Source organism: Larimichthys crocea, chromosome XXIII (genome assembly GCF_000972845.2).
Source record: "Larimichthys crocea isolate SSNF chromosome XXIII, L_crocea_2.0, whole genome shotgun sequence".
Taxonomy (NCBI): Eukaryota; Metazoa; Chordata; class Actinopteri; family Sciaenidae; genus Larimichthys; species Larimichthys crocea.
The window spans coordinates 20,091,714-20,116,498 of NC_040033.1; the positions used below are offsets into that span (position 1 = coordinate 20,091,714).

At 41.8% G+C, this 24,785-nt stretch overlaps 1 protein-coding gene across 3 annotated transcripts; it reads left to right on the forward strand.

Annotated features, from left to right (window-relative positions):
* The first annotated feature begins 539 nt into the window (after window positions 1–539).
* LOC104930724 (polypyrimidine tract-binding protein 2) lies at window positions 540–16,652 on the forward strand. Of its 3 annotated transcripts, none has more exons than XM_019258421.2 (14): window positions 540–712; window positions 1,863–1,890; window positions 3,707–3,767; window positions 6,716–6,888; window positions 7,459–7,599; window positions 7,893–8,048; window positions 8,144–8,254; window positions 8,405–8,615; window positions 8,886–9,001; window positions 11,016–11,049; window positions 11,610–11,702; window positions 12,865–13,081; window positions 15,021–15,098; window positions 15,214–16,652. In XM_019258421.2, the coding sequence occupies exons 1-14, from the start codon at window positions 705–707 to the stop codon at window positions 15,341–15,343; spliced, it is 1,557 nt and encodes a 518-aa protein (XP_019113966.1). In that variant the 5' UTR covers window positions 540–704; the 3' UTR covers window positions 15,344–16,652. The 3 variants fall into 3 exon arrangements, with proteins under 3 accessions (XP_019113966.1, XP_010743895.2, XP_019113967.1); XM_010745593.3 differs by having other exon boundaries at window positions 8,405–8,603; XM_019258422.2 differs by having other exon boundaries at window positions 3,707–3,725.
* Window positions 16,653–24,785: the final 8,133 nt, after the last annotated feature.

Sequence of the window (24,785 nt, forward strand, 5' to 3'; positions counted from 1 at the left end):
AAATCCTATTACTTGCTTCATATTGACATCCATTGCACGTCTGTCCGTCCTGGGAGAGGGATCCCTCCTCTGTGGCTCTTCCTGAGGTTTCTTCCACCTTTTTTCCCTGTTAAAGGTTTTTTGTGGGCAAGTTTTTCCTCACTGGAACCGAGGGTCTAAGGACAGAGGGTGTCACTCCCTGTACAGATTGTAAAGCCCTCTGAGGAAAATGTACTTTGTGACTTTGGGCTTTACAAATAAAATTTATTTGATTTGATTAAGTTTGTTAGTGAATTCATAATAAGACCATGTAGTTCAAATGGATGAAAACTTTCTATGTAATTTAAATGCATAAGTGCCCAAAATATTGTAGGGTAAGGTCTGCTACCTTTAATTTTTCTAATTTCTATATAGCACATATCATAGAAGGTCGTGTCATATTTCGGTTCATTTCAAATAAACGGCGGTGTTACATGATGCCGTATCGTTACATTTGATAAAAATTCATTAATAATTAAAAATTGGAAAGATGTTTGCAGTCCAGAAAGCGCGCGCGCTGAGCAGCTTCGGCTCTTTCCGTCTGTTTCCGCCATTGCATCGTCTTCTCCGCCACTTCACGCTGCCTCCATTTTGCTCTCGTGTGTGTATGTGTGCGTGCACAGTGTCGGCGTAAACCGGAGAGACAACAGGACCGAACGCGGAGGCACTCAGAGATTTCCACAGACATGGACGGGTAATATTTAACGAGCGATGCTAACTACACCTAATTGAGCTTACCGCGGGGCAGCACGGAGCTCGGTGTGTGTGAATGCGTCATTTAACGGAGGAGCCGAGGAGGAGTCGTCCGCTTGTGTTAACGGGTTTCCATAGCCACGCGCTCTCTTCCATTAAGGAAGTGCCTGCTGTTAGCATGTTAGCATAACTTAGCTAACGCTCGCTGCATTGCTAACGATCCTATCTCTGATAGACGCTCATGACGACACCACAGGAGGACGTGTTAATAATGTCCCACTGTGTGCTGCTTCTACATATTCGTATATTGTAGCAGCGTGCTAACGAAGCGGCTAGTGAAGTTGTGCTAACTCACGTACAGTAACGCCGCTCCTTTGTGTCAGACTTCAGCTAACTAGCTGCGTTTTGTTGCACGAGCGGGCACAGATCCTCTGACACGCACGAGACGTGTCCTGGTTGTAAATGAGCAGCTCGTGCGCCAGCATGACTTGAGCCAACACTGGTATCACCGTGTAAAGTTGGACGGCGTGTTAGACGCAGATGCAGTGGATAGTGTAGTAATAGAGATATACAAAGTTGGCTGTAACGTCTACTCTGACATCAGGGTGTGTCGTTTAAAGAGTGGGCTGACCATGCATGACTGATGAATAAAGCATGACCTCAATGTTACTTTTATGATGTGATGAATCATAAATTAGCCCCCAGAGAAACGTCATGAAACCAGATCACACTGACATGGCTATAAGTGTACATGCATTACACAATTGTAACCTTCTTGTATAAGGGGGGAGTGTTAATTGACAAGTACTTGTATAAGAAGGCATTGTCTATTAAGAATGTATGGGATGTATTAGTAAGTATGCAGTCTATGGATAATATGCAGCCAAACAGCTGTTGTTGTTGAGCTTGTGGCATCCCTCGATAACATTCCTTTCACTCACTGTGACGAATGCACGCTTAAAGCTGTCACACCACTCTGCAGTTTAAATGTGTGATTCATGGGAACCCAACAGTGTAGACTGTATTCAGATAATGGATGCGTTAGGATGTATATGTAACATGTTACTGTGGGTGACCCACATCTGACACTGTTTTCTCTCTGCGTTCTATTATTTTTGATTTTGACCAAATGAAAATTGTTTCTCTTTCAGCATCAGTGATGTTGCAGTTGGAGTGAAGGTGAGTTTTTTTTTTTTTTCTTTTTTCTGCTCAGTGTTCCCTACACACATCACACGACAACACTGTAGGTGTGTTCTTTTTGTTGCATTATGAAACAGCATACACGTTGATATAGCTTGATTTGAGAAAAAAAATATATACTATGAATATACTTATTAAGATATATATTTCTGCATTAACCCTTAAATGCATGTCAGGTTTTTCAAACAATCCTACATACCTCAGGTCCTCCTTTAATGAACGGTCACTTTAACATTCTTGGGCATAGATGGACAGCGAGTTTCTCAGCTGAAGTTATGTTTCTTGACAAACCAAACGTCCAGCTATGGCCTGAACTGCTGAAGGTTTTCCAGAAAAGTGCATTGCTTTTCACAATCAGAAGTTAGAAATGTAGCCAGGAAAACAACTTGCATGACAGGGTACAGGATGCAGACAGTATAATAAGTGGATGTAGCTTCTGGATCTGAAAAGTGAAGCCAATGCAGTTGTCCCTTAAACCTACATTCTCTCCAATGGCCTGCATACAGTTATAGTTATAGTCATAGCTATGTGACCGGAACACCGAGGCTGCTTCCATTTTCGTCAGAGGGGACAGTATAATCGTCTAATACATATTTTTTATCATCAATTTGTTTTGTTAATCAGTCAGTGAATCATTTAAAAAAAGTTCATGACAGATTCTCAGAGCAGCATGGTGTCACTGCATGTTTTAACAGTTAAAAACTATAGAAATATATACTAAATATTCAGTTTACTACGAGAGAATAAAATCAGCACATATTCATATTAAAGACTTTAAGACTTGGAATAAATATGGAATAAAGAGAGATCTGTCTCATCTTAAACCTTTTGTAACATTTCAAAGATTTTTTTCCCATGTTGTCCCCTCGTGTTAATGCCAGAACAATCAGATTTTTTTCAAATATTTGTTTTGGGCTCTGATAGCATGAGAATTGCTTTAATGAAATGGGTATGGCTCGTGTCCCCTTTGATCACTGTTTCTTTGTGTATGTGTATTGTTGTTCTGGCTACATAACCTGATTTGTTGAGTGCCAGCTGCATTTCTGTCTGCACAAAACAAAGTTAAAGTCTTCTCTCGAAGGGAAACGGAACAGTCATAAAATACTGATTCCTCTGATATGGCGGGTCTTTGCCATCCTGTTTATTTCATCAATATTTCAGTGTCATAGATAGAGCAGTGAGGGTTGCCAGCTGTTGGGAGAGAATTCTCTTCTTGGATTCTGGTAGCTCGTGCACTGTGTGCTCACATTTTGGCCCAAGTCAGACAACTTTATTATAGTCTCAATTTATTTGTGTCATGTCGCTGCAGCAGAGCCTGCAACGTCTAGTTTATCGTAACCATAAAGAATGTTAGTGACAAAAGAACAATTGGTTCAAATTCAGTCAGACAGAAACAAGAAGGGGGTGCATGAAGCTATTATAAAGTTGTGTGTGTAATGGGTCCCTAGCCAGCTTCCTCTTCATCCCATCAGTCAGGTTTAAGAGCACAGGGCGCCTGTCAGCTCCGGCAAGCCTTCTGGGATCTAGTATAGCTCAGGATGAAATGACACATCTTGACATCTTAAATTCAGCAAGATTAAACCCACAGCAGAAAAGGAGGAGCCAGGCCACTCTTCTGCTGCTTTATGTCTCTTTCCACCTACTCCTCGACTCTCCTGTTGTTACTTTAAACTGTCTTCAGAGACCTCTGTTTTATTGTTGTCTTTGAGGATCCGTCTGGAAAATGGAAATAGTTTTTCACATTATTTCACAACTTTGCCTGACCGTCTTGTCTGTCTTTTTCTTTTCTTCACAGAGAGGATCAGACGAGCTGAGTATGTACAACAGTCCCAACTCTGGCATGAGCAGTATCAGTGGTGAGTTCGTTCCGACCACCCCTGAATAGAGAAGGGCTTGACGGAATTTGCATGAAGCCATTTGATCGGTAGTGACAGCCGACATTAAAAAGAAGGATTAATAGGTGTTTGAAAAGTGAAACAGGCTGCGTGAGTTGAACTGTTCTCTCATGGGAGCTATTTAGTGTCTGAATAACATCACGCTCCTCAGTAGGTGGGCTCCCACACACCGCAGCATGTGATTGGAACAGACATAGTGGATACCACTGCATTTGAATGCCTCCTCACTGTAGATGAAATCAGAAAAATCTCCCCGAAAAATTCACAAAGCTGGATGATTGAAAAAGTCGTCACAGACAAAGTTACAGTATTAATTATATTATTAATTATAACATATTTAACACTGCCAACAACATAAGAACAATTATAAAGGCGCACACACAAGGGTTTTGTGAGATCTTTAATCACAGTTCCAGTCTGCCATTGCGACATAACACCCACATCTGGGCTAATGTCACCCTTGGGACCTGTCTAATAAAGTGAGATAAAGATTCTCAGACTGTCTTGATTTAGGTAGCTTCACAACATCCACCATTCCACCAACCACATGAAAAAACAGAGTCACAAAGGTGGATGGATTGTTCTTTAAATGCACGACTTTCCACCACTTGAGCTTCCAAAAAACAGAGAGAATCATTTGTAACAGATATATTCTAACGTTCGACATGTGTTAGTTGGTTGGGTTGTGCTACAAAATAGAATTAATAATCACCTTTAGGGCTGTTTGATCGGCTGAAGACTACTGCATGTGATTTTCAATACAGCTGTATCAAATTTCAGTTCTAATTGTATGAAAGCTCACACTGACTGGTGTGTGTTCATGGAGTCAAAAAGGTTGTGACTTGATTAGATCTGCATTCTCTTTGATGTGTAATGAGACAGACCTCTTTTACCAGTTTCACACCGATGTGCAAGAGCTCAGACAAATTGCTTTGAGTTTGATGCCATGGACCAATGAATGTGAGCTGGACTTCAGATTGGTTCAATATTCAAAACAATTCCTGAACAAGGGCTCGGTATCCAGGTCCAACTATTTAAACTGTAATTAGCAACCTGTTGGGTTGTGAAACACATTTTTGTGAAGTAAGAGAAATTTCTGTTTCTGGGGTGATACTGTCTAGAGCTATTGGGTAAAGGACAAGTCTGGTGATGTTCTATATTTTTCTTTTTGTCAAAAAATTCCATGCTGACAGTCAAACCACTAGTGAGTCTATCCTACTAACTAGAGCACAGACCTGTGGAAGTGTTCTGATTTTACAGTCGCGTTTGAGGTGGCTGTAATGTTTTGTTGTAATGATGACGGGTTTTGTGCATGTGCAACAAATTTAATTCATTTTGCCACAGATAGCGGCGTTACAGCAGTGCTATTTCACATTAACAAAGTAAAGACTTGCGATTCTGCCCCGTGATTCAGATCCATGCCAAAATGTTTTGGTTTCTTCCTTTCTATGCTACACGCTGCGTATAAGCCATAATGTATCAAGAGATGGACCAATATTTTGTTCTTCTTCATGTCTTGGGCAAAATATAGAATAGCTTTAACAATGATGAAAAAATCTGAAAGCTGCAAAAAGCTCAACATCGTTAATAACAACACGTAGACCACCTGTGTGCATATTCCTTAGCTGTTTGAACTCACTGTCTGACCTTGTTGTCTAGCTGGTTTTAGGCATCACATTGGTCGGCTACATTGCTGCATAGTTTAGGTATTACAAACTGTCAAGCAGCTTAATATTTCTTGAGAGCAGTGGTCGGCAAATAAGTTTGGACCTGAGCCAATTTTTTTTTCTGACAATTCCATTGTGGGCCATGACCATGCTTTCCTACTGGGGGGGTCTTTTTTTCTATTATATTAAAAATAAACGTTATTTAACTTTAAAAATGCATTTAATTTAATTTAATTTAAAACATTAATTTGCTTCCATGTGCTGTTATTACGCCCACTGCTACATCTCCTGGCATCTTGCAAGAGGGACACAGGACACTTTTATTTTCCACAGGTTACAGTGCATGCACGTGCCAATTAGTGTTCCAACCTGTGCATCAAGTAAAGAGGCTGCGAGGATGTTCTGGCTGCTGTCATGTTACTTATCAGCTACTTTTCAATAGATGGGTGAAATGGTGGAATGTTGTAGTTTTGACAGAAAACATTAATATATTATATATAATATTATATAATAATATATATATTTATATATATATATATATATATCTAATAAAAATAAATATAAATCAACATCATCTAGCGGGCCAGATATAAATGATGGTGGGCCAGTTTTGGCCCGTGGGCTGCTAATTGCCGACCCCTGCTTTAAAGAGACTGATAATTGTCATGTGGTTGTTAGATGAGGTGAAGTTTTGATGCGGTGGAGGATGGAAGGAAAGACGAGCAAGTAATACTGATAACGGTTATCATCCAGCAACAGCTAATGTTACAGGGCAGCCGTGTCTCCTAGATATTCTGTTTATGTACAACTAATTTGCAGCAGCAAATACGTTATGAAGGATTACAATTGTCAACGCAACATAATAATGAAAACAATTTGTGAGGAGGTAAAATGGTTCATGTGCTGCATGAAAATTGACCACACGGTTAGTGTCTCTGTTCATCATTTCTCTCTGTGCTGTAATAAATGTAGAATATGTGAATAGAATGCTATTAAATAGGCTACATGTCTCATTATCATTAAAACATTTAAATGACATTTTTCGAACACTGTCAAAATGATAGACGACAAAGTATAATGCACCCTCAGATATTTGAGGGATGAAAACATGGTGGTAGTTTCTTCATGAGATGTGTTGACGGTAACAAAAGTACAGAATATCACCAGCCTCATCCTTTAAACTAAGGGGAGTACCATTGAGTTGGTGAGCACAGTTAATCAATGTTTGTGCTAACGTTTTAGACGGGGCTTCCAATGGCAGTGACAGTAAAAAGTTGAGGGTGGAGGAGGCCCCGCCATCACGCGTGCTCCACATCAGGAAACTGCCCAACGAGGCCTCGGAGACCGAAGTCATCGCACTCGGCTTGCCTTTTGGCAAGGTCACCAACATCCTCACACTGAAGGGAAAGAACCAGGTGAGTGGAGGGAACAAACAGACAACCACAAAACAACCGTTGGGCTTCAGTTTTACACCACAGATGAATTCATAGGGGACACAAGAGGTGGGTTATCTTTGTGGTGCTTTTCTGTCTTGACCTGCCAAGGACCAAGTGTCACATGAGTACTTTGAACTCATTCAGTCTTCCTATCTTGTACTGCATCTGAGACAAGCCCCTACAAAAGCCTCTTGTCTGCCTGCTGACGAAGGCTGTAGGAGGTACTTGGCATTTGTTCCCTAGATTCCTGTCCAGCACAGCTGCTTTGTTCTCCTCACAGTACCGATGTCGGTATGTTGGCTAGTCTTGATCGATCGGCAGCTGCCTCATCTCAGCGCTCATACAGCTTCATCTGTGTTGGTCTGATAAAACGTCTGTTGTTACCACAATGCTATAATTCTTGTGGTGAACGTTCTGTAATAGTGACCTCCATATTTATATACTTGCAGAATATCAAAAATGACTTGATGTGATTGAATAGTGTATAGTGAAAACAATGTAGAAATAACAAGTTCTTGAATGGTAACTTTCTTTATTCTTTTCTTCTAGGCGTTCTTGGAGATGGGGACGGAAGAAGCCGCCATCACTATGGTTAACTATTACACCACTGTAACTCCTCATGTCCGCAATGTCCCAGTCTTTATTCAGTACTCCAATCACAAAGAACTCAAAACTGATGCTGGCAATCAGGTTAGTACAGTTTATTACTATAAGTAATTAGTACTCTCTCAATTGTAGAAAAGCTTCTAATACACTGCAACTACTCTTGTGCATCATTAGTACTTGGTTATGTTTGGATGTCTTAATACTTTGATTTTCTTTGGTAACGTGAAGTCTAGAACATCTAGATGATGAGGATGATGATGTTTAGGACTTATGCATACATCAGTGCTTGTGCTGTTTTCTTAGTAAAATGGATAATCATCTTGTCTGCTGAGCTCCTTTCTTAAAGACAGTGACTAACACCCTGTGTTTTGATGTAGCGGACCCAGGCAGTGCTTCAGGCAGTATCGGCAGTCCAGTCTGGTGGTTCACCAAGCTCAGATGTACAGGAGGCACTCGCTGCAGCCTCCAGTCCAGTGCTGCGGATCATCATCGACAACATGTTCTACCCTGTAACGCTGGATGTACTGCAACAGGCAGGCCACTGTTTTGACCCAACACATTAACAAATGGTTCAGTTGTCTTGTTGTACTAGTATTAAGGCGTGTGATTGTCTTTGTTTTGTTGACAGATCTTCTCCAAGTTCGGCACAGTCATGAAGATAATCACATTCACCAAGAACAATCAGTTCCAGGCCCTTCTACAATTCAGCGATCCTGTCAATGCCCAACAGGCCAAACTGGTAAGAGGCTGTTTATCTGGATCTCCACTAGTCATGTTAAGCATCTTTATTAGTGATGACCTGCTGTGTGTTTGTTAATACTTGTAATACCAAATATAAAAGGTGAATATGGAGTGATTTGTGGGTTAGTGAGTCTTTTCCTCTCTCCAGGCGCTGGACGGTCAGAACATCTACAATTCATGTTGTACGCTGCGTATCGACTTCTCCAAGCTGGTCAACTTAAATGTCAAGTACAACAATGATAAGAGTCGCGACTACACACGGCCCGAGCTGCCTGCTGGTGACGGCCAGCCCAGCCTTGACCCCACGGTGGCTGCTGCCTTCAGCAAAGACTCCAACTCCCTCCTCGGTAAGATCCCAGGTAGATCACATTTTTATTTCTCTTCCTCTTTACCTTGTTGTGTTGTTGTTTGTACCCACTGCCTAAATGCTTCAAATAACGAGCCACATGGTATGGAATCTTTCAGATGAGGTTCTGGGCAGATTTAAAATGAATGAATACATCCTGAATGATAGCTGCTGGTTACCAGTCAGTCATTTTGGCTGGTTTAAAAGTTGAGTGTTGTAAATGTGTGGTGTAGTGTGAAGTGCTGCTCTCCATTCCATGATTGTCTTGTCTGCTTCTTGTCAGGAGCCCTGAACCCCCTGAGCGCAGCGGCAGCTGCTGCTGCTGCTGCAGGGAGGGTGGCCCTAGCTGGACAGGCGGGGTCCAGTGGGGTCCTGCTGGTCAGCAACCTCAACGAGGAGGTGAGTAACACGTCTATACACACACACCAGATGGACCACCTAAGGCTGAAAGTCCACCACTCCTACCCACCACCTTCATCCCTCTGTTCTTTTGTTTAAATGGCTGGTTATAGCCAGTCGTCTTCCTTGTCCTACCATCTCCATTTTCATTGTCTTGTGTCTTTCATAGAAGATGCATTAAGAGTGTCCATGGTTCTTTTTTTTTATACATATTTGACCTGAAACTGAAGAACTTCATTTGGCTTATTTAATGATAACACTTCTGTGATCTTTGACAGTTGAGTTTATGCAAATATTCAAAACTCTTTCAAAATAAGAAAGCAGAGAGCTACAGCTCTTCTGTGAGAATAAAAGGGTGGTTCTTCACACTTTGTAGTCAGCCTGATGATATCTGAGCCACAAAACTAGTCCATAACCCAAGAACATCTGTTATTTTTAATGTATCTTGTTGTGATAGACACTAATCACTGAAGTGTCCCAGGACACAATTAACGCTGCACCCTGGGAATCCAAATTTATTTTTTTAGAAGAGATAGAAAGGACCTCTTGTTATTCCACCTCATTTTTATATGAAGAAGTTTTGTCTAACCTTTTTTTCTTTGCTGTATTTTCTAGTGTCCTTTACATGCCCAGGGCCTTGCTGTTGTTTTTTATTTTGTCCCCCTTTCAGTCAAGACTCATTATGTCCCTGTAAGAGAGAGGGGAATTGCTGTTTCTGTCACCGCACCAAACAACCCTCCCCTCTTCCCTCCTCCGATGTTCTGCCCTTCCCTCTCTTTGTCAAACTGTATCTAACTCGGCTAACTGTCTCTCTTCTGTTTTTCTCTCTAAGCTCTCCTCACCTCTCCTCAGCTCATATGAAAGCTCATATGAAATCATTCTGTGGTCTCCTAACCTGTGTCTCAGCTCTGGGAACAAATACCTGCCTTTCTAAAATGCTTTGCTCGCTGTCTTTTCTCCCTCTTCCCCTGCCTTTTTTTTTATTTTTCATTATTTTATTTTTACTGTGACTTAAAGAGTGACTAAACTGTCTCACCTAATGTCTTTGTGTCTCTCCTCATCAGTCTGTTCTCTCTGGCTGTAAATGAATGTGTCATACCGGAGCCTCTGACAGTATCTCAACCATTCAAACTTGAACCCCCTGGTGTTCAGATACTGTGCTTGAGCTTTCTTTTAGCCCCTTGGACTTGTGTGAACACCACGTTTTACTCAAGTGGCCTTCACATCAACTCTTGCATGCCAAAATTGTTCTGCTAAACAAATTTTTAACTGCATGGTCTCTTAACTAATTTTCCCCCCTCAGCTTCTCACACTCTCGTAGTACCATCCTCCCTTGCTGAAATCGTAGATCTTCAGATTTCCAACCTGCTGCATGTTGTTTTGATCCCATGGTTATGACTTTATATTGCTGATTTTATTATGATTTTGACATGAATGTACCTTTACCCCATGCTTGTCCAGGGTGAAAGACATTTTGGCACAAGTTATTTGCTGTATTTTGACTAAAGAAACATTGATCCAAGCCATTATCTCTGACCAAACTACCTGCATTATTCCAGTGTACTGACCTATATTTTATTTTTTGTCCCTCCCCCTCCTCACTTTTTATTTTTTTTTTAATTTTTCCTCCAATTTGCATTTGCCTCCCTCGTCATCTCCCCACCCTCTTATTTCTCTCTCTCTCTACCCCCCTCCCCTTCATTCATCCTGCCTCCCCCTTCGTGCTGATGGGGGGGAACATTTAACCCCTCAAATCACACTTTCTTCCTCCTGCTCCTCCCTTCCCACATCAACCACCCCTCTCCAAAAAACCCCTCCATGACTCCTCTTCCGCCGCCTGCTCCCCTCCATGACCCACCACCTCCATCACTCTCCGGGGGGAAAACAAAAACCACCATTCCTCCTACCTACCTCCGTTCTGGATCGATCTGTCCATCTCTACCTCCGCTCCGCTCCGACTCTTCTACCTCTCTACCTGTCTCACGCTGCTTGTTGCTCTTCTCTCCCTCTAAAGATGGTTACGCCCCAAAGTCTGTTTACCCTCTTCGGTATGTTATCGTTAGCTCTCTCTCTCTCTCTCTCTCTCTCTCTCTCTCTCTCCCTCTCCTGTTCTTTCTTTTTTTTCTGTCTTTCTGTTTGTTCTGTTTCCATTCAATCTTTGAGACATTTGTCATTATTATTATTGTTATTATTACAAATATGTATATTTAGTTTGCGCACACAGTAGCTTGTTTGGTAATTTGCAACACATTTTGGCCCTCTGTTAATTGGTTTGGGTTAATGTTGTATACTTTGCTGCACACCACACAGTAATGAGTTAATGCACGGTTAAGTCATTGTTTTTGCATGCCGTTTTGATTTGTAGCCATCTGACGCAGCTTGATAACTGATCTGTTTAGAGGGTGTCTCTTCTCTCTTTACCTGTTCCTTCTACACACCACTCACTCTGTCTACTGTAAATTTCTTGTGTGTACTCTTGCTGTTCTCTCTTCTTTGTTTCTTGTCCTTTAAATTATCCTCCGATGTTAACTTTAAAAAAAAATTCTAACTGTCTGCTTTCTCTCCACCTCACCTTCTCTCCTCCTGACTGCCCGTGGCTCTGATGCAGGAGTGTATGGTGATGTCCAGAGGGTGAAAATTCTTTACAATAAGAAGGACAGCGCTCTCATTCAGATGTCAGATGCTAACCAGGCCCAGCTAGGTGAGCAGATGTCATAACCACCTAGTTCAGTAATTCACATCTAATTGTCTTGTGATGCTGGTGGCAGTGTTTGTCTGGCAGCATTGTCTCAGAGGAGTGAGCTTTGTCCTTTTCAAGGAAAACACTGCTGCATCGAAAGGGGGCATAAACCTGTTGAGGGTTACCAATGACTCTGATTGTCTGTGAGCCATATTGGCTGACACATGGTTTTGCTAGTGTAGCAGTGTTAACAAAATACACAAAATACAGTCTTTACCAAGGTTTTGTTCATCAAGGCATTCTGCAAGTTGGGTTAACAGGAGCACAACAGAATTATTGATTTAAACCTATATTCAATTGAATACAGTACAAAATTAATAATGTTCAAACTAATATAGATTAGCATTTATCCACAGGAAGACAACAGACAGCATTGCATTAAAAACTGACTTGATTGTATAAAAGATATTACTGCATGAGCTCTGGAACACTTCAGGAGACTGCTGCAGTAAACACAGTCCATCTCTGCATCTACAGATGAATTTCAGATTCTACCATGCAAAGAGAAGGTGGTGAACGTTTTCATTATTAGTTTCAAGCTCCTATATTGAACCTGTCTGCTCCCAAATCCATTTACAGACTTTTCAGTGACTCTGCTGTCCTTCAGCACGTAGAAAACCAGTTGCATTCATTATGGAATTTTCTATCCTTAGGTTACACAAGGTCATGTGTGGGCCTTGAGGTCCTCGGCAGTATTAGTTGTTTTGCTTTGGTTGAGAACAGCAGGTGCCAGTCTATCTCAACACTGTGGTGGCCAGGGTTGAAGAGACCTATTGCTGCCTTCTTAGACATAATAGATAATTTGATGTTGACGGCCCAGTCTGCAAGAATATGTTGACAATAACACCTCCATGGGTATAAACATTCTCTTTGACTTTTTCTGGGCGTATAGTATGAGTTGGGCAGAATGTGAGACCGACTCAGGCACTTCTGATGTACTTTGAGAGTGTCTCTAATTCTCCTTGATCAAGCGTCAGCAATCGGCAATTTCTCCACAACAGCATTGTGGCTTGTTGACTATTAATTATATTTAATATTGAGATCAGTTATTGCAGTCATGGATTACCACATGGCAGGCTGCAGTATCCTCACCATGACTTTTTTTTCTTTACGGTGGCCAAAGCAATGAGCCACTTGAATGGCCAAAAGATGTATGGAAAGATCATCCGTGTGACACTGTCCAAGCATCAGACGGTCGCGCTGCCACGTGACGGCCTGGATGACCAGGGCCTGACCAAGGACTACGCCAATTCCCCACTTCATCGCTTTAAGAAACCTGGCTCTAAGAACTTCCAGAACATCTTCCCACCATCTGCCACTCTCCACCTCTCCAACATCCCGTAAGTAGTAGTCTGCTCAGGATCAGGCTGTTCTGTTTATAGATATTCTTAAATATTCCTCAAAACAACAAGCCTGTTCATGCAGGTAAACTGACAATTACACAAGTTTTTATTGTACATAAGCAGAATATATAACTAGTGCTGCACCCTCAGTCTGAACCGTTTACTGAGAATGGGTCATTTATAGAATAGGCAAATAGCTCCCAGTTAATAGGGACTAGTAGTAACTATCTAGTAACTTGCTTGTAATGCCTATCCTTATTGAGTGCTCAAGTGCTTTAAAAATAAATCTAAAACCTGGTGAAGCAGAGGGAGCTTCAATAGCAAAGGTCTGATTACCTTTTGTCACACATCGTGACCTGGGAGTAACAGCACTGCTCCATCTACAAATTTAAGGTTTTTCTGGGCAAATACTAGGTGAGTAAGTCGGACACAGCAGCAAAGACCATTTCAGGCTTTGAAAATGAGCAATAACATTTTAAAATCAGAAAGATTAGGGAGGGTGGGGTCCTGGAAAGGATTAGCCTACACCTGGTGACGCCATAATTCTGCTGAAGGACAAGGGGAGTGATTGGGATGAAAGGCCTGCTTGTCATGGATTGGCCATAACGAACACCATGTTCGAGCATAAGGGTGTTTAACGGTGTGCTTGCACCATAGGGCGCAGGTTGATGATCGACTTTGTGGTCGTGTCATTAGATCTGCGCCGATAAGTCTTGGACACTCAGGTGCAGAGAGGAGCAGAACTGTCAACTGATCATCACCTGGTGGTGAGTTGATCAGGTAGTCGGGGGAGAATGCTGGACAGGCTTGGTAATGTGTAGTGAGAGTAAACTGGGAACGTCTGGCATAGGCCCCTGTCCACGTGGTCTTCAACTCACGCCTCCGAAAGAACTTTTTGTGCAGACAGGCACCGGGTGGCTAGAAGGGCTGTGGCTTCAGTAGTCACACGGGCAAAAACCTAGGTTTGGGAGGAGTTATGTGAGGCCATGAAGAAGGACTTTCGGTTGACCTCAAGGAAGTTCTGGCAAACCATCCGATGTTAGAAAGCTCTTTGGCTGCAAGGCACCAGGTGTGGATGAGATGTGGCTATCTTGGCTGACAGACCTTTTCAGTGTCACGTGGAGAACGGGTACAGTACCTGTGGAGTGGTGGTCCCCATTTTCAAAAAAGGGACCAGAGGGTGTGCTCCAATTAATCGGGGTATCTTATCGGTGGTTCGGTGGTTGGCATCAGAACGTGACCTTCAGTACTCGCTGGGGCGATTTGTAGCAGGGTGTGAAGCAGATGGGATGAAGATCAGCACCTCCAAGTCTGAGGTGCTGACCGGGTTGGGAGCTAGTTGCTGCCCCAAACAAAGGAGTTCAAGTATCATGAGGTCTTGTTCATGATCATGAGTGATCATAAGTGATGGGAAAATGGAGCATGAGATGGACCAGTAGTTTGGTGCAGCGTCTGCAGTACTGCAGACTTTGTACCCGATTGTTGTGGGGAAGATTTTCCAGTCCATCTATGTTTCAACCTTCACCTGTGATCATGAGCTTTGGGTAGTGACTGAAAAAATTAGATTGCAGATACAAGCAGCTAAAATGAGCTTCTTCCACCTGGTGGCCGGGCTCAGCCTTAAAGATGGGAGAAGGAGAACCCGCTAGAGGGACTACATAGCCCATCTAGCTTAGGAACGCCTCAGGATCCCCCAGGAGGACCTGGAATGTGTTGCTGGGGAGAAGGGCGTGTGAAGTTCCCTGCTCAACCTGCTGTCACCAGGACCAGACACTAGATAAGCGGAAGAAAATGGATGGATGGATTTCTTTTTAGAGCAGGATGTTATGCTGGATAAATCAGTTTTAGAGCTACCTTCTGAGAAATGAGAATGAGTCGTTGTGGAAGTCTGTGGGTGTCTCATGACCTGACATTAATCTGACCTTTATTTTCATAGACAAGATGTGACAGAGGATGACCTGCGGCTGCTCTTCTCCAACGCTGGAGGCACCGTGAAAGCCTTCAAGTTTTTCCAGTACGTAGTCAGATAAGTCACGAACCCACTGAGTTTGTTACTGATACATTACATTACATTACATCCATCTTGGAACAAACGTTTGATTCTTAAACCTTGGTGTCATATCTTTCAGGGATCGGAAAATGGCTCTGATCCAGATGTCGACAGTGGAGGAGGCCATCCAGGCCTTGATTGACCTTCATAACTACAACATGGGAGGCAACCAGCACCTGAGAGTCTCTTTCTCCAAGTCCACCATCTAAGAATCTGACCCAGAAACTCCTGACAGCACCAGGGTTTACTGTCAGAAACCATTTGAGACTGTGTCTGGACACTGGGGGGACCACGTTGATTGAATAAGTTTTGTTGTTGGGGTTTTGTTGATCCTGTCATTCCTTGAGAGAGACTGAAACCTTTGACTTGCATCCTTTTTTTAAAGAGAACAGTCAAGTATGTTGCAGATTCTGGATCCTCCCAGCTGTTCTTAACCGTACCTCTGTATTTTTATGTCAGACAAAATATTGACGATTGATTGTCCCCTTGTACGATAGTTTGATGTAGATCAGTGTTTAATTCTTGATTTAGTTGAAAAGATACAGTAATTATGTGCCTTACTTGACAATATCAACTGTTTCTACAGCTGGACATTCATTAATTACCCTCGTATGCTTTTGGGGCACATTGGTATTGGAAAATTTTGGAGGTTATTGAGAAGTTTTTAAAGCTCTGCCATCAACAAGGCGTAGCTCTTTTTTTGTATTGTTCCACAGTTTTTAAATTCAACATTTTCCTTTTCAGTTTAGCAGCACGAGAGAATATTCCTGAGGTAAATTGTATGAGTTTTTACAGCAGCCTGTGACAGGCACTTGAACTTGAATTCCATTATTCCACAAGTATGCTCAGTGCAAGATTGTTTTATTTTCCCCCAGTTTTGATTTCACATAACGTCACATATCATAACGTGGCTCGTGGCTAAGTATTTCTTTATCCGTGTTTTTAAAGCCTTCCATGCTTTTTCCATAGCAGTGAGGTGTAATTGTCAGTGACAATGGTTTTCTAAGCATGTATAGTTACGATAGGATCTCCCATCAGAAAGTGTTGCATGCTGTGGAAGCAGTTAGATGAGTCCACTGTGATTTCATTGTCATGTGACAGTTTACTCGAGAGGGCTACTCAGTTGGACCAAAGTTTCTGTGCCTTTAGTGTTCCTTTAATTAATTTTAACAACAAAAAAGCATTTGAATAAGCTGAAATGTTGCATTTCAGGTGAAAATGCTCAGAATTTTAAGTGTTTATTCCCTTTTTTTTTAAAATACTTAACAGGACCTCTTGACTGGAGGTGTTTGCTCAGAAATATAGTTCTGTATATTTTTTCTTCAAAGTCCGATTTTATACCGCTCAAAGTGTAAGGATTTGGTATAGTTCTGAAGAGGCACAATTAAAGGATGAATTATTTTCTAACAAGGGGAGGTGCGACTTTGTTTCCTGCTTTTTGAGTTTTCCCTCTCATGGTCTCGTGTATTCTGCATTACGTCTGTAGCATGCCTAATAAAACTATTCTGTAGCTCTGCATTCACCTCCTCTGTCTCTCCTCTGTTCTGTCCGCTCCGCTCACATCTTCAGTCCCAGGGTGGGAAGGAAGCCAAAATTTATTTTGGAGCCACTTGAAAACGAGCTCTAATAAGCCAGATTGAGCCCTCTGATGGTACTAATTCACAAGACAAGAAGTACATTTTGTTGATGTGTTTCCCACCCTGCCAACTGACACTGTCTATTCCTTTGATGTCTTGCTCTTCTCTCCTCTGGTAGTTGCCTATTTTCTAATCAGTCTCTAAGGGCCTCTGCTCTCCTAACAATCTATCTGATCTATCTACTTGCTCTCATACCTTTATCAATTACATAAATGGCCTCAGTTGTCATTTTTACAAGCTTTTTGCATTTTTACGCTGCTGCCATTTTTTGAGTAGGATTGCTACAGGCACAAGCACAGATAATGGGAGGTGTTAAGCCAATTAAATCCATATTGTACTGCTGCAGAATCTCATTGAATACCAGAATGGGAAGCTGTTTAGAATCTCAGGTATTTTGGACACAGCTTTGGTCTTTAAGAATATAAATGACTAGCCCGAACATTCAGACCTGCACTGGTAAGCTACTGCTCTGGACGAAGAATATTACATCACATTTGGCTGATGCTTTGATGTCAAATGTTATTTAATTCAAAGCATAAAACTGTGTATTTTTAATGTCTCTCTTCATGGCATTAGTGCTGATAATAAATCTGAGCCTATTAATGTACTCACCACAGCCAGAAGCTTAACACAACTCCCTGTACTCATATGCTCCCTTGGTCCAACAATCTATTTAAAAAAGGGTCACACAGACATAATGCTTACAGTTTTTTAAAATATGTGCCCCCACTCGGTGTGGAGAAAGCTGAAGTCATGTCCCTGCTCTAATTTCTGGCATTTGGGGAGTTTCAGTCTTGAAGAAGTTCCCATACAATGCTGAGCACTTGTGTGCTACTGTTCCTTCACTGCTGTCCGATTCATCCCAAACAATTACTGAAATTGTATTGTCGAGATTGTTTTGTTGCAGAACTCTCCTTGGTCAAAGGTGTGTTTGGGTTTGAATGTATTTAGTTGAGATTTTATATGATGGACCAACAAAAAGTAGCACATAATTGTGAAGTGGAACGGAAATTATATATGGTTTTCAAAATCTTAAACAAATATAAATCTGAAAAGTGTGCTGTGCGTTTGTATTCAGCCCCTTGTACTCTGATATCCCTAAATACAACCTAGTGCAATCAGTTGCCTTCAAAAGTCACCTAATTAGTAAATTGACCCACCTGTGTGTACAAACACACCTGTTCTGTGAAGGTGTAGTCTAGTGAACAACAGCATCAGGAAGAACAAGGAACTCACCAGACAGGTCAGGGATAAAGTTGTGGAGAAGTTTAAAGCAGGGTTAGGTTATTAAAAAATATCCTAAGCTTTGAACATCTCAAGGACCACCATTCAGTCCGTCATCCAAAAATGGAAAAAGTATGGCACAACTGCAAACCTACCAAGACATGGCCGTCCACCTAAACTGACAGAGTGAGCGAGGAGAGCACTGGTCAAAGAAGCAGCCAAGTGGCCCATGGTCACTCTGAAGGAAACAGAAACTCGGGCGGAAGAATCTGTACACAGGACAACTATAAGTTGTGCACTCCACAAAACTGGCCTTTATGAAAGAGTGGCAAGAAGAAAGTCATTGTTGAAAGAAAGGCATAAGAAGTCCTGTTTGCAGTTTGCCACAAGCCATGTAGGGCACGCCGCAAACATGTGGAAGAAGGTGCTTTGGTCAGATGAGGCCAAAATGCAAAGTGCTATGTGTGGTGGAAAACTAACACTGCTTATCACCCTGAACACACCATCCCCAGTGTGAAACATAGTGGTGGCAACATCATGCTGTGGGGATGCTTTTCTTCAGCAGGGACAGGGAAGCTGGTCAGAGTTGATGGGAAGATGGATGGAGCTAAATACAGGGCAATCCTGGAAGAAAACCTGTTGGAGGCTGCAAAATACTTGAGACTGGGAAGGAGATTCATCTTCCCGACAATGACCCTAAACATGAACATGAACAAAGAATATTCATGTGTTAGAATGGCCGTCAAAGTCCAGACCTAAATCCAATTGAGCATCTGTGGCACGACTTGAAATTGCTGTTCACAAATGCTCTCCATCCAATCCAAGTATCATTTCCATTCCACTTCACAATTATGTGCTACTTTGTGTTGTTTGATCACATAAAATCTCAAAAAACATTAAAATTTGTGGTTGTAAGGTGGCAAAATGTGAAAAGGTTCAAGGGGTATGAGTACTTTTTCAAGGCACAGTTAAAGCGCTTTGAGTAGTCTAGGCTAGAAGGGTGTTATATAAGTACAGTCCATTTACCATTCCCATCATCAAAGCACCCCCATTACACCTCCTCTTCCATGCTTCATGGTGGGAACCACACACGCAGATACCATCCATTTACCTTCACTGTGTCTCACAAAGACATGATAGTCTGAACCAAGTGGAGTCAAATTTGGATTCATCAGCCCAAAGTCTAGATTACCACTGGTCTAATGTCCATTTCTTGATTTTGGTGACCTAAGCAGCTCTCTTCTTGTTGGTCTCCCTCAGTTGTGATTTCTTTGCAGTAATTTGACCATGAAGCTGTGATTCACACAGTGATGTTGAGATGTGTCTGCTACTTGAACTCTGAAGCATTTATGTGGGCTCTAATTTGGGGTGCTTTTACTTGATAATTTTTGGCTGGTAACTGTAATGAACTTCTCCTCTGCAGTGGAGGTAAGTTCCTTTCTTCCAGAGGTAAGTCTTAATTGCAGTAGTTGAATTGAGCTATTTACTGTATGCAAACACTGAGAGAATGTAAAGAGTGTTCAAAGCTGTCTTGAAAACAAAAGTAGTTACTGTGAAGAATTAAACAGAGATATAATAAGTAACAAAACTGAAAATCTTTTGAATGAGAGGGTGGGCTGTTGAACAAGTTCTGCTGCATCATGTGCATTGAGGCTTTCTATCGTTGAGTCTGACAGGGTTACAGTTGTGCAATGTTAAATAAGAGTTCTCTTTCAAAGGCACTTTACAGTGAACAGTCACGTACTTCCCCATTAGAAGTTTTTCCTGGCATATGGAGAAGGCTGCATTCGATCAGGTCTGGAAAACAAGAAATATACACTGTAACTGAAGAGTCAACTGATCTTTTAAACGTCAAACTGTTTTAGATCCTTCCTTTTTGGTATCTGGTGGCAGAGACTCAGAACGTTTATTTCTTCAAATCTGGTTCTTGCCGTGTTTCCGCTTCTATTTGTTACTATATAACAAGTTTTGTATCAAAGGTAACCCCATTATTCAGGAATCAAATGCAAATCCTTCTGTGTTTCCAGCTAAATGTTGGCTACCTCTGTGGTCTACATGATGCACATCCCACACTTTTTAGCCAGTGTTCTGCCAACTACAATACTTTCCAAGGTTTGAAAGTGTGGTGCATGGACTGAACAGGCATCTGACAATAGATCCAGCTTCTTCAGGATGGTCATTTTGTGCTGGCAAATTGTTGCTGCTAAATACAGAAGAGCTGTCCTTACATCTCTGACATGGCACCTGAAGTGAAACAAAAGCTTCCAGCTAAGAGTGAAGGCTGCAACACCGATTTTCACTGAATAAAGACAAATATCATCACAGCAATATTTACTGCTCAAACAATGTGATAATGGATTGCATTAAATAGTGCAGGATTAAACTGCAAGTTGATTTGAGCCAATTTAGCACCATGGTGTTGACATTTCTGGCATTTAGCAAAATATGATGAGCATAATGAGGAAATGTTACTGTCACAAAAATGCTGACACTAAACGTCTCAGTAAAATGTTCACTGATAACATATTTAATTTGTTTGATTTAACCAAGGTGTTTTTGTTGCCTAGAGACGGGAGTCTGGACCAAGTGGCAAACTGCAGTTCCTCTAACGTCCACTTGAGGCTGGCTCCAGAAGTGAGTCAGTCTCCATAAGTCCCCACGTTCAAATGTCCAACTTCACAGCAGAAATAAACATGTTTACAGCCTGGTACAAAATAGGTAACTTTCCTATTTATGGCAACTTTGTGCTTCCATCCACCTCCACTACCTACCTACTTGAGTCTTACACAACACTTGAGTGTTACACAAATATAGTGTTTGGTTCAGCCAAAGATTATGGTCTCTGATCATAATCCATAGCTGTGCCAGCAAATGTTTTTATATAAACTGTCCTATCAGTATTAAGTATGGTAGCACTGTAGTAGTGCAGAGGAGGTTGGGACACATTATGCATCAGTCAAACATGAACTGTTCACATGGGTGAAAATAATGTCAATCATTAATTGCACAAGACAGTAGCCAATGAAATTGTGTCTGTGAAATGAAGCTAATCATTGAAGCGTGCGGTGTTGACAGCTTTATTCATTGTATGTGGTGCGCCCCGCAGCACTGAAATAAATGAATCAATAAATAATTAATACAAATCTAATCACAGCATAATGAAAAATGACCTTTTCACCTTGTTAGCTGCAGTATGATGTCATACCTCTCTTAAGCAAAATAGATCACAACATTTCACTTGATATTCCTGAAATAGAGGAATATCCTTCAGTGTTTTTATCATTTATTGAGCCAGTGGCTCCTTGACCCTTGCCCTCACGCCACCACCTTGAATCTTATCTGTTTGCCATGAGTATACTCATGCTCCTGTTGCCTTCCCTTTTGCACCCAAAGTACTTTATGTTTGGAGAAAGCTCTAGACTTTTATTGTTGTTCATGTCACTGCAGACAAAGAGTTCCTCCCAGTACCCACGCTTGACTTCTTTGCGAGTAGTTGAGTGCCTATTTACTGTACGTGATGTATTTTCCGGTAACTGCCACATTGCCCAAGTGCCCGTTAAGACTGCAAGCACGTGGATGCTTGTCAGAGCTCACTGGGACACGCTTAATTTAAGAACATGCTGTCACTCTCACAAATGCACTAATACATGGTTCAAATTTGCTCAATGAATCAAGGGGGACTAAGGAACAGCACAACTATCCATCAAATGATCAGTGAACTCACCAACTACTGGGCAGTGGTGAATTGTGGGATACACTTGGCTCTGGATACAACTTCCAAGTAGACTTAGGATGAGTGTCCATCAAGTGTGTCCATTTTTTTGTGTGTTTTTCATGTGTAACACAGAGATCTTAAAAAAGCTTACTGCATAATGGCACTCCATAGGGTAACTTTAGACTCTCACATGCAGTCTGGTTCAACTGATTTCACACCGGTAAAACAGTATGGGAGAGGAAGGTTAAAAAAGTGTTCTCTGCTCTCACTGTAGAGCCTCTGTGTCCTTTCTGCATGAAACACTCCTGTACATTCCTTCCTTCATGGACCTTTTCTATAACTGAATATACTGGCTAATTTATGGACATTCCATATTGAGTTTTATAACTCTAGGCACTCCAGCGACTGGTGAAATCACAGCAACCCAAAATCTCCCCGCCCTCATTCAACCATCCCTCAGCCACAAACTTATCCAACTGGACACCCCCCCCCCCCCCAAACAGACCCTCACCCAACGAAACATCTCTTTCCACTGGACAACAAAGCGAAACATTTCCAACTTCTCCCGGACTCCCAACACAACACCACTTGCCCACGCCAAGCTTCACAAGCAGTTCGAGGTCACAGTGGCAAGACCAACGACATCACAACACATCCTATGGCTGAAACCCAGCCTCCTCCTTCAGCCCTGGACCAGGGCCAGGTCATATCAATCACCACAGCTGCAGTTACAGTGTTTCATTCCTTTCCACCTTCCTAGCATCCTTTCATTTTCTCTTAATCCTAGCTTTCTCATTCCTTCTTCCACAGCTATCTCAGCTTCTCCAGCCTCAACCCAGGTTACAACCACCTCCTAGGCCACACCTGCAACAGTGGTCCACAGTGGCACAAAGAATTTCCTCCGTTCTTCCTTTCCCTATCAGCTCTTTGGTTGTTTTCACTTTTTTAATGTAGGACGAGGGTGTTTATCAGAGAGTGAAGGTTTTGAGGATATAGTTTGTATTCACGTCTTCATCATGCCCTTATCCTGTCAGATTATGTTTAACTTGAAATATTAAATAATAATCCAAACTTAAAAAAATAGTAGCGTTCTTCACAGATGTGAATGAAATGAGAGGCCAACTGTATATTGTTTTTGCAAAGTTTTCTTACACCTTTTGAAATCAAGGCATCACAACCCTGAGGGGGATCAGGACCCAAGGTTGTGAACCAGTACTTTAAAATGTCATAGTTCTTGATTCTCAGCAGTGTGTGACAGTAAGAAAAGTACAGTAATAAACTCATATAGAAACAAGAGTTTGGTCCCTGAAGGCCTCAACCCCCGATGATTATGGTCAACCACTGAGGTTCAATTTGTGTCCGGCTCAACATGACTGGAAATGATAAAGTTGGTGCTGATGTGTTGATGTAAGCAGGTGTTGCTCCATCAGGGACCAGGCCCATCGGCATGACTTTGTGATGATGGACGTCCTGTCAGGCGCTGTCTGATGAAGATGACGCTCCACGGTCAGGCCCTGGGACCAGGCAGATGACATGATCTATCATCACGCAGACACACTGCCGCTTACAACCAGTGGAAGGAGCTTTTATTTTGCAAGCTTTCAGTGGAAGTGCCTGCGTCCTGGATGCCACTCTCTAAATAAAGATGACATGATGTATCAAGGCAGAAGGGCAGAGCCAATCAATAGCTAGTCTGGCCAATGCATCACCAGCGCAGGACACTGTGATCCTGCTCTCCATCACTCGACTCATAGACGATGGAACTTCTCTCTCGTGTGTTAACTCCCTCGTGGCTTTTCACCACAGCTTCTTTACTATTAAAACGTTTGGCTATCTTTGGCTTCTTTTTGCATTTGGACAGAGTCTGTTTGCAGATAAGAATCCTCCAATTTTCTGCATCATAATACAAACAAATTATCTGATTATATTCAGTCATGTGACACTGGCATCCAGTGGTGCGAAGTACATTTACTGAGTTTCTGTAGTCAGTACAGTTTTGAGCTACTGCTAACTTGAGTATTTCCATTAATAAACCTGAAATTTGAATATAATTGATAAAATAAAAATATGCACTGCATATATTTATTTTCAGATTCAGATTTGACATAAAAACATAATAAGTTTATAGAATAGTTAAAGACATTCTAGACTTTGGTCTTAGAACAAACAATGTCTACTTGGGGCTGCTTGTGATGTTTCACATATCTGAGTTGTCATTCCATTAAAGAGACATTTTCCCTCTAGACTTTTGAAGTATTTGAGGCTCAGCGAGGTTAAGTTATCCGATATTTCACAAAAACAAACATGGGAGAAAGTCTTTGTGTATCAGAAGTGTGTTTTCTCATCTTTCCTCTCCCATTAATCATCTTATGACTTCTCAGCTGCAGGGGACCCTTTGGAGAGGATTGACTCCAGGGTTGGAAACCACCTGACTAAACTACCAAGCTGTACATATCTAACTGGAAGTACAGCCATAACATGCTGTAGTTTAACAGTGCACAAACTTTTTCCCTTGGAGGGCCAAAACTGGAACTTAAAGGTCCAGTGTGTAACATTTAAGAAGCTAGGAGCTATGGGCAGAAATGAAATGTAATATTCATAACTTTTCATTAGTTGAAAATAACAACCGTAATGTTTATATTGACTTAAAATGAACCTTTTATATCTACAGAGGAAGCGAGTCTTCTTTCATTGAGTCCACCATGTTGACCCACTAATGTTTCTACAGCAACTCAGAAGGTACAAACCAAATATTGTCTCTGTTTCTTCTTAATGCTTAAACCGAGAGGATGAGGTGAGGGGTATTCAGTGTGTTGCAATCTGTGACTTCAACACTAGATGCCACTAAATTCTACACACTGAAGCTTTAATGGTCAGCCAAAAGCAAACACTTACAGTATTTGTAAGATAAGGTAAGACAACAAAATGGTCAAGAGGGCCAGCTCTGTCCTGGACTGCCCTATAGAGGAAGTGGGGGAGAGGAGGATGCTAGCAAAGCTGACCTCCATCATGAACAACTCCTCTCACCTCCTGCATGAGACTGTGGAGGCCTTAAACAGCTCCTTCAGCAACAGA

Excerpts from the sequence above, each read along its gene's own strand:
- LOC104930724 (XM_019258421.2), top strand. Across the intron at positions 8,049-8,143 it reads CGCTGGATGTACTGCAACAG|ATCTTCTCCAAGTTCGGCAC; the intron begins GCAGGCCACTGT and ends TTTTGTTGACAG. Across the intron at positions 15,099-15,213 it reads AAAGCCTTCAAGTTTTTCCA|GGATCGGAAAATGGCTCTGA; the intron begins GTACGTAGTCAG and ends CATATCTTTCAG.